Raw genomic sequence first — 10,458 nt, 5'->3', positions numbered from 1 at the left:
GTTTGGGAAACCCAAGTGTTATTCGAGACATTAACAGCCATAGACCTAAGTACTCAACTATTAGGAGTTACTTTAAAAACCTTAGGGGATGATGATTTTTGTAAGGAGTCCAATGTTCATGATGTTAATTGGGCTATCAGAAGAACATAACCACATAATACAATAACATGCTTTGGGTACTTGTCATTAAAATTGGTTCTCAATGTGGTGCACTTGTTTTTATGAAGGAAAGACCTAGCTCCACCATCATTTAAAGGCATCCTGGTGGTACATAAGAGCAACTCACTTGGTTATGTAATAGCACAATTTTCCATACAATGGAATGTAGATCATTTCATTGTTAGAGTACCTAGAAATTATTCTAGAGTTTGGAAAATTGTAACACAGGGACATATGTCACAAATCAGGGGAAGGAGAGACTACTTAGTGCTGGATTTTTGATCAAGGAAGACGGTGAGGCAATGTTACCGATTTAGGGAGTGACATAGCTCATGTTTCCATGCTCGCCCAACTCGTAGGGATAGAAAAATGGTTAGATGGCGGAATAAGCTGAACAAAGAATTTAAGACATGATCCAAAGAGAAGTTTCAATGGAGGCTGAGGTGGTTTGGGAGAATATTATTGTGCCCAAAATGTGATACATATATTTCATTTACATATAGAAGGACCCACTAAAAAGGGGCTAGCATATTCTATTACTAGTTCTAAATTACCAAGGTGTCCTTGCAATGATTTTATGTGCCATGAAAACACATATATGTTATCTTCATCAGGGTGTTGTGTGATGCTATTCATGAGTTCATATACCAAGTAGCACTAACAAAAATTGAGTTATATCAAGCTTTGTATGGAAGGAGGATTAAACCATGAAAAAATAGGGATCCATCAATAGTAGGACGTGATATTTCTTTCAAAATAGTCCAAGGAGCCATAAATAGCTTTCCTTACAAAATTGGGCTTATGTTTTATAAAAATAACCATAAGTCTTGCACTAATTGCACTCACATGTGCACAAAATATAACACACCCCAACTATACAAAATGGGTGACATGACATAACAACAAAATGTTAGCATTTGGCCAAATAAATGAAGTAACTCCACATATTTTACCCTACACCCACATGACATCCTAGTTAGCTCGTTCATAATGCTCATCACATATTACTCAACAATGCCAACCATGTTAGCTACATACAATCAATTGGACTCCTCATAATCAATTCTAATATGACAATATATATAGTAGGCACATAAATAAACACTAGCTCAGTATATAATAGTCACACTAGCTCAAAATATAATAGTCACACTAGTTCAATATATAATAGTCACAAACATAAACACCAACACTAGCTAGCTTAGTAATCTCCTACAACACCAATAACACTAGGATGGAATCAAATGTGCATACACCAATAACACTAGTCCATTAGTATTTAATATGGACTCACCCATGATACCCACTACGAGCATGGTGCAATGGTATTTCAAGAATCCCAAATCTACCATAGAAGAATCTAGCTAAGATCTCTCTTGCTTGAGTTTGCAATTATCCTCAATTTCATATTTTCTTATATGAGTGGATGAGACAAGTGTAAAAATATCACTCAAGCATCCATTAAGCATCTTCTATAAGATGGTTCTTAAAAGTCAAAAGAAATTTGGTGTATGTGTTCCTCTCTGTGTGTGTGGCAGTAGTGTGTTGATGACCAATGATTGTGTGAGGTTCAAGTATTTCCTCTCAATCAACAATTAGAGGTCAACGATTAGAGGAGGTGGCTCTTCATAAGTAGTATGTGAAGGACATGGTCCCCTAAATGGTTTTGATAAACTAATGTGGAAAGAATTATGAATGTAACAAGGGGCCGACACTCCCACACGTTTTCTTATATTTCTACAAACTTAGGTTCTCGGATGATGGAGATCATCTTATAAATTTTGAAGACATGTTCTAGACCTAGTTTTGGCCATCTATTCTTTATTTCAAGCGGGAACCTCACGATCTCCTATTCGACAAACTCTTTGCATCAAATACTGCAACACTGGATCTCAATCGATTCCAAGGATAAAATTTGATGGACATGTTAACCACCATAGTTAATATTACTAATCTCCATAGCCTTATTTTTAAGAGAGAGAGAGAGAGAGAGAGAGAGAGAGAGAGAGAGAGAGAGAGAGAGTATCACAGGACCTTTTCTCCAAGTACAAGATTTTAACAAATTTTATAAATTACTTTAAATAAGTTAACTACAAGTTAATACATCAACCTTAGAAGAAGAATCAAACGAAAAACTTAAACGAAAAAATATTTATGAACACAAGACAAAAGCATTGGGTCGAATTTGCCCCCCCATATGTAAGACCCGCGGTCTCACATATGAGTATTTCAATGATTTATTAAGATATGAAGTAGTTTGATACAATCATACATCTTCTCATTAGAGGAGAAAAGAGAAGAGAGCTTCATCCAAGGAACCTACAATTCTTACGAACCATGTTTAATCTCTCTCTCTCTCTCTCTCTCTCTCTCTCTCTCTCTCTCACACACACACACACACACACACTTATGAAATAATTAAACGATATAAGGAAAACAATAAGAGAACTAATACTCCCTATAGACGTTTGCATGTCTCAGCTCCATGTATACAAGTACAGGCCTGTAGCTTGCAGCCACTGTATCTCTCTAGTTTTTCATTAGAATATAGTTGAGTTGGTACTTAAAATTACGGGAATAGGCCTGGTCTACAACCCATCGCTAGCCGTTTTGCTAAATTCAATTGTATACAAAAATCGACCTACTTTTTAGAGATCTTTATCACATAAATATGCTATTTTTATCATAAATTTATTTTATTTATATTTCTCTAATTGTTTAGAGATATTCATATACTCTCATCTCTAACTATAGTTTTTATTGAATAAATATAATTAAATTCTCAAGAAAGTTCACTCACATAACACACACAAAGAGAGAGAGAGAGAGAGAGAGAGAGAGAGAGAGAGAGAGAGAGAGAGAGAGAGAGAGTCACTTAACTATGATTTGAATCGAGTGTGTGAGTTGGGATGAGTTCTTGTAGCCCGTTGGCTCTCTAGTAGAGAGTTCGGGTTCAAACGTCGTCACATGAAACGTAAAAATCTCTCACTTAAAGCCATCATGTGTGTATAATGTAGTGCGATGTGTGTAGAGAGAAGAGAAGACAGAGAGAGAAAGAGAGTTTTCATAGTTTCTAAGGTTGTCGTGTCTAGCTACATGGATTGTTAAAGCTACAAGATAATGTTTTGTTAAAGTTACAAGATGAGAGTCCTCATCATGTGTGTATAATGTAGTGTGATGTGTGTAGAGAGAAGAGAAGACAGAGAGAGAGAGAGTTTTCATAGTTTCTAAGGTTGCCATGTCTAGCTAAATGGATTGTTAAAGCTACAAGAAAGTTACAAGATGAGAGTCCTCATCATCCCCACCACGAGCACCACCCATCTCTTGTAGCAGCAGCTCTATCATCATTTTCACCATCAACAGAGCTCACAATCTACCATAGCCAGCCCTTGCAAAAAACAGGAAGCCTTGCTATATAGAGGGAGAGAAGGAGAACAAGAAAAAGAGGAGGAGGTAGTACATCATGCTCCAAGGCACATGGAGATCAACCCAACTTCCAAGATGATGGGGCTTAAAAGAGTTAAGTGAACTAAGAGAAAAGAACCCCAACGTGGTTTTCAACTTCCCATACTTCTTGAACCCATAGGAATTCGAAGAGCATAGGAAGATGCTTGAGCAGATGTCGAAGCTCATTAAGTTTGAACCAGATTATTTGGCAATGCAAGCATGTACCAAGTTCTTCAAGCTCATTTGCAAGACTATCCCTGACACGTGGCACGAAGACCAACACCAAACTCTATGGTGTTTGATTTGAACAAGGGGCTAACACTCCCACAAGTTCTCTTTGATTTGAACAAGGGGCTAACACTCCCACAAGTTCTCTTATATTTCTACAAACTTAGGTTCATGTGGATGGACATTATCTTATAAACTTTCATGTCCTAGACCTAGTTTTGGCCACCCATTCTTTATTTCAACCAGGAGCCTCACAATCTCCTCACCCGACAAACTCTTTGCATCAAATACTTTAACACCATATCTTGATCAATTCCAAGGATGGAATCCGAGTTAGGAAAGGGGGACATGTTAAATCACCATAGTTAACATTACTAATCTCTACAGCCTTATTTTTGAGAGAGAGAGAGAGAGAGCATCGAACTACGACGACTAGAACCTAGGATCTCTCACTTAGGAGCCATATGTGTAGCTTAAAGTGACATGAGTGTGGAGCTAGTCTAAACCGCTACATGAGTGTGGAGTAGTCCATGTGGAGAGAGAGAGAGAGAGAGAGATAGAGAGAGAGAGAGAGAGAGAGAGAGAGAGAGAGAGAGAGAGAGAGAGTCACTTAACTACGATTTGGTGAGTTGGGATGAGTTGGTGTATCATGTTGGCTCTCTAGTAGAGCACCGAGGTTCGAACACACCGTCTCGCAAAACATCATCTAAAACCATCATGTGTACAATGTAGTGTGATGTGTGGAGAGAAAGAAAGAGAAAGCGGCTTATTCCGACTTAATTGATTTAGAGAGACCAATCGACGGAAAGACTTAAACCCAAGTGGGTCCATATCATCCCCAAGGCAATCCCAAGAGGTTTTCATAGTCCCTAAGGTTTCCACGTCTAACTACATGGATTGTTGAGCTACAAGATAATCTTTTGTTGAAGCTACAAGGATGAGAGTCCTCATCACCTCCACCACGAGCACCACCCATCTCTTGCAGCAGCAGCTCTATCATCATTTTCACCATCAACAGAGCTCACAATCCGCCATAGCCAGCCCTGCAGCAGGAAGCCTTGCTATACAGAGGGAGAGAAGCAGAACAAGAAAAAGAAGAGGAGGAAGTTCTTACAATGGCAACATGCAGCTCACATGCCGAGCTTCCATGGAGTCTCTCCCACCAGAAAGCTCCCTTTCCCCTTCCGGCCTGCTTAGCGCCCTTCCCCTCATCATCCCCGCCATAGCCGAGAACAGCGATGGTGGGTACTCCCAAGCAAGCTACTACACCTCTCTTGGTCTCTTCGTCCTCTCAGTTCCAGGCCTCTGGTCCCTCATCAAACGCTCCACCAAATCAAAGGTACCCTTTTTTCTCATTAATTCTCTTTTAATCTTTGTTAATCCTCGAACGATCCCTGATATAATTAGGGTTTTGTTGATTAATGACAGTTCAAAACATTGCATTTTCGTTTCCTTTAAACAAACTCATCTCAGATATTGAAGAGCTTCGGCCCATCGCTTCAGGCCCCAGGGGTCTTATGGGACCCTGCGTTCCTGGGGCTGTCCTCAGTATTTAGTAGGTTATGGGAGACACAGAATCATGTCTCCGGCCGGTGAGCTCCATTGTGGCTGCAACACGATTAAGGTTGGTGGCGGCAATGCCTGTAGCAAACAAGCATGATGCAGTTTGTACAATCCAGTCCAGAAGTCAATCTAGGGCTTTGTTTTTTCCAAGAAAGGTCCTTCTATGAGTCAAAGGTTGTCGTAATGCAGATCGCAACCCTCCGCAGAGGTTGACACACTAGAAAGAGACCCTTTTGAGAGGTCTGTTTAACCAAAAACATGAGGAAAGGGGGCCTCCCCCTCCAGCTGGCCACTCTCGGACGATTGAGGGGGTTGGAAGAGCCACACTGGGGGCCTTTAATGCCGGATCAGTCCGGTGCCCCCGTTGGCCCCTTGTAAAGAAGGGTCCCCAGACTCTATGCTGCTGCATCTGCTCAGAGTTTCCTATGATGCTCTCCCATCTTCCTCAAAGGGTGTGAATGATGTTCGTCCAAATAAAGTGGATTGTCTCCACAGGCAGCATTCTTGGGCTTTTTTTGTGCTGTTCATTCAGCAAAGCAAGGTTACTACCTACCCCCCCCCCCCCCCCTCTTCTCCTCTCTCTCCTCAGGCTTGCACGTGTGTGCACACACACAGCAACAAAGTGAACGAATTGTGTAGCTGAGGTTCTCATGTCGGCAGTGACCAGGATGGACAAACTTTCTGTGACTTGGCACATTTGGGTGTGGACTGTGTAAAAATGAGCAAATGAAGAATTGTAATTTGTCATGTAGACAATGAAATTTGTCCCAGAGACGCATCTGAAAAGGGTCCTAGAGTGCAGTTTTGCAAGTGTCTATCAATCCAACATTTTAATTATTGTTCAATGACTCTAGTAGGGTTGTGTCTCTCCTCTGCATTCTCTAACAGAATGAACTGCTAGCTTCAAACATCAGTGCTGCTTTAATGTCCAGCCTACGTTGTGCTAATAAATCTTTGAGCTAATACAGAAGACCACTGACTGTCGAGGTTTTTATATGGTTTGTTGAATCTAGTCTAGTGTATGCTTCTTTGACATATTAGCCGAGTTTCAGGTATGCCAGTGTTCTCTCAGATTCATTTAGAACAGGTTATTATATCCATTGGACCTTTTTGGGTCTTCTATGTACTGAATGGTCAGATGAGTCCACTGGAATCTCTCTGCTGTGGAATTAGTGGGGAAGAGGCGGATGCACAAGGGTGTCTAGTTTGTTGTTGAGATGCATAAGTGTAGATGCAAAGTTTTGCTTCAATATATATGTATGTTTGTATGTATGTACACACGTATACATGTGTGAGTGAGTGTGAGTGTGCATGAGTGAGTAGTGAGTGAATGTGTGTGTGTGTGTGTGCGCGCGACCGCGCATGTGATGGTGGGTTCTTTTTGTGTGGACAAGCTCGGGTCTGAAAGCTTTCTTTTTTTATTGGATAATGCCACCCCAGCTGGAAGAGTTGTGTTGCACCCTTATGTGGCTCCAGTCTTAAGCTGGGGTGGCTATAAGGGTGCAACACAACTCTTCCAGCTTGGGGTGGCATTATCCTATAAAGAAAGCTTTCAGCCCGAGCTTGTCTCCACACAAAAAGAACCCACCATCACATACGCGGGTGCACACACACACACACACACACACATTCACTCACTACTCACTCATGCACGCTCACACTCACTCACACATGTATACGTGTGTACATACATACAAACATACATATATATTGAAGCAAAACTTTACATCTACACTCTTGCATCTCGACAACAAACTAGACACCCTTGTGCATCCGCCTCATCCCCACTAATTCCACAGCAGAGAAATTCCAGTGGACTCATCTGACCATTCAGTACATAGAAGACCCAAAAATGCCTATCTGAAGTAGCATTTTAGGGTTTTGTATTGTAGCTTTATGTATGCTGCCTCAGGTAGCATTTCCAGTGTTTGTTCAATTAAGCTGTTTAGATGTTATGTTGTTTCAGATAGTTCAGAAGACATTCACTGTACCCGGACCATCAGCCAATCAAGGGAAAGCCCCGAATCAGGTGGCAGGAGAGATCACCTCATTCTTCACTCGGAAAAATTTTGTTGTTGCTGACCGAGGCGAGACAGTGACGTACGTAACATATATGAGTAATCATGGAAATTTTGCTATATTTTGCTCTGATAACAAATTCCAGAATGGAATTGATGCATTATTAGCAACTAGTAGATTAATGCAATTGATGTATCATGCGGTCCATTAATGCTTTGTTTTGTGGATGCAGGTTTGAAGGGACAATTGTTCCTAGCCGATCGCAGGCAGCATTTTTGATATTTTGCACTTGCATAAGCCTGGCAAGTATTGCGTTGGTGCTCACCATTACCGTACCCGATGTCGGTGACAAATGGTACTGGTTGTCATCACTCAGCCCTCTCTCGTAAGTATAGTGTGCCAACCATATGGGTTCATACGTGTTTTTTGTTGAAGGGGTATGTTATGGGCTGTAGGAGAACATGACGTATGTTAGGAACAATCTATGCTTGTGTTACAGGGGAGTATACTATTGGACACGAGCATCACGGAAGGAGCAAATAAAGGTCAAGATGGTTGTAGCCGACGACGAGTCATGCACGGATGTCATATTACAAGGTGATGATGAGGAAATTGATATGTTGCGGAGAGAGTTAGGGCTCATGGAGAAAGGCATGGTGTATGTGAAAGGAATATTGGAGAGGTGACTTTGAGCTATATGCTTTCTGTGCATTTAAACCAGATTAACAGGTTATGTATCCCATTCTGAGTAATGTAAACAAGGTTTTTGATTCTACCTGATTGATGATTATGGGTGCTTCTTTTTGTTCATGAATATTTGAACCATTGAAATGCAGGTGCAGGTGCATGTGTATGTGTGTGTGTGTGTGTGTGTGTGTGTGTGTGTGTGTGTGTGTAAGGGGGAGAGAGAGAGAGAGAGAGAGAGAGAGAGAGAGAGAGAGACTACTAGTGCTGTAAGAGTGCTAAGTGCAGCAGAGGATTCTCAAACACCATCTAAACGGTATATTATACACACTGGATGAATGTACAACAGATTGTCTGAAGTACAAAGAATAGATCATTCTCTACTATATCCCAATCCAAATTCTAGATGATGCTGTTGTCATGATGCAAAACGTTGGATGCCAGGTCTTCTCCTTGCTCTTCCAATTGTCTGTAGCTGTAAGGGCCTTGAAATGAAGATTATTTGATGAATGGATTGGGGGCTTGGGACCCTTTTGCTGGTCGGCCACAGGAGCTGTAGGGAGGTTGGCCAGCCCACAACCAGGCAATGGGCACAATTGAAGCCTCCATCTGATCTTCATCAGAAGGACATCATGATGTCGTGACGTCCAAAAATCTAGCCATATTGGCCGCCCAGCCACTTGTCCTGCCTTCTAGGCTGATTGCTGCCTGGCCATCTTGGGCAACCATTGGCCATCAAACATGATACTTAGTTCTTCAATAAAAAAGTCCACCCATACCTTTCAACTTGATCCCTTTGATGAACATGCATATGTAGCTGGTCTATCATTGTCTCACTATTGTTCTCAGAAATCTTTGCTTGTCTCACTATCTTTCTCAAAAATTGACCTCTACTTTTGCTTCATCTCCAAGCAAAAGTCATTTGGCTTGTATATCCCATGACTAATATCATCCTATGTACACTGTCTATGCATGCCACTCAGAACCGTATGGCAAAAGAATTACATCATTTGTGAAAGAGCAATGCACAATCCAAGTACTTGGTAATATTAAGGGGACACAGGTGGGTTTGGCTAGCACTTGCTACCCAACCATAGGCTACAAATTGAATTCTATTTGTAATTGACTTTGTGGCAGAGAACATGAAACCTTGGCATGATCCTTACCTGAAAGGCATACATACATAATATTATTACTTTGTGGCAGAGAACATGAAACCTTGGCATGATCCTTACCTGAAAGGCATACATACATAATATTATTACTTTGTGGCAGAGAACATGAAACCTTGGCATGATCCTTACCTGAAAGGCATACATACATAATATTATTTGTGCTACCAAGATTGTGAGTGATGCAACTAACCAGTGGGCAATTGTGAGTGATGTAACTAGCCTATGGGCTGTCAAGTAGTTGGGAGGCCCCTCTCCCAAGGTCTAAGTTCCCTTACAAAACTCCCCTTAGGTGAACCACAACCCAACTATATGATCCATTTCACACTAATATGAATTGTTTAACTTGAATAGATGCCTCTTATGTCTAAACAATGGGACGTAACATTATCCCACTTAAGACTCAAAACAAAATATGAAAATTGGCTGTGAAGTGAAGCAATATTCTCAGAAGTGTTGTAAGCAAACTCTACTAACAAAAGGTGTTATAGAGACCTATACATGCGACACATATACACAACATGTCCTCCATTTTTCACACATTGTCTATCTATCAGGATCAAGGTAATCAGATGAGCTCATACTTAGGTTTCTCACCAAAAATGTCAAGTGAACTTTGGATCTCTATCTCTAACAATTTCTAATGGCATGCCATAAAGGCTAAACAACTTCTTAAAAAACAAATGTGTAGGTTACACATCTAGATTTTTCACCTTGCTAGTTGAGTGATTTGGTAATGATCATCATTAAGATGACAATATTTCCTCTCAAAGTTTATGGTAATCCAACCACAAACTCGATAGAAACACTGTGTTATTTCTTTTCAAGCATTTTCAAAGGACCACATCTCAAGCACTCAGTTTTATTGACTTGGCATTGCTAATAATTTTGAACATATTGCTCAACATTCGCTTTCAACTTTGACCAAAAGAAATCCCTTCTAATTAAATGCTCAATCCTTAATACCCGAGGAGAGAGGGTTTGCCATGATACTCAAACAAGATGTCACTACTCGCACTACGCATACACAAATTTACCTTTTTGAAAGAGAAATTCATTCCAAATAGAACATCACTAAAGAATCTATCTCTTGGGATACAACTCCTTACAGAGAGTTATAAAGGTTAGGCAAGAATACCATAGAGTAGAATAGCTTCGTAAGGATAATGTAATCAACTCACACAAT

At 40.6% G+C, this 10,458-nt stretch overlaps 1 protein-coding gene across 1 annotated transcript; it reads left to right on the top strand.

Moving 5' to 3' along the window:
- Positions 1-4,716: 4,716 nt before the first annotated feature.
- CCB1 (cofactor assembly of complex C) lies at positions 4,717-8,191 on the top strand. The gene is made up of 4 exons (XM_086793532.1): positions 4,717-5,173; positions 7,364-7,497; positions 7,649-7,801; positions 7,916-8,191. The coding sequence occupies exons 1-4, from the start codon at positions 4,772-4,774 to the stop codon at positions 8,100-8,102; spliced, it is 876 nt and encodes a 291-aa protein (XP_086649658.1). The 5' UTR covers positions 4,717-4,771; the 3' UTR covers positions 8,103-8,191.
- The last annotated feature ends 2,267 nt before the right edge of the window (positions 8,192-10,458 follow it).

This window comes from Cibotium barometz, chromosome 59, assembly GCF_041138505.1.
Source record: "Cibotium barometz isolate CiBa-2024 chromosome 59, ASM4113850v1, whole genome shotgun sequence".
Classification (NCBI taxonomy): Eukaryota; Viridiplantae; Streptophyta; class Polypodiopsida; order Cyatheales; family Cibotiaceae; genus Cibotium; species Cibotium barometz.
The sequence above is the reverse complement of the archived record's forward strand: the minus strand, read 5'-3'. Positions and strand labels throughout refer to the sequence as shown.

Excerpts from the sequence above, each read along its gene's own strand:
- CCB1 (XM_086793532.1), top strand. The coding sequence starts at position 4,772 with ATGAGAGTCCTCATCACCTCCACCACGAGCACCACCCATCTCTTGCAG. Across the intron at positions 5,174-7,363 it reads AACGCTCCACCAAATCAAAG|ATAGTTCAGAAGACATTCAC; the intron begins GTACCCTTTTTT and ends ATGTTGTTTCAG. Across the intron at positions 7,802-7,915 it reads TCATCACTCAGCCCTCTCTC|GGGAGTATACTATTGGACAC; the intron begins GTAAGTATAGTG and ends CTTGTGTTACAG.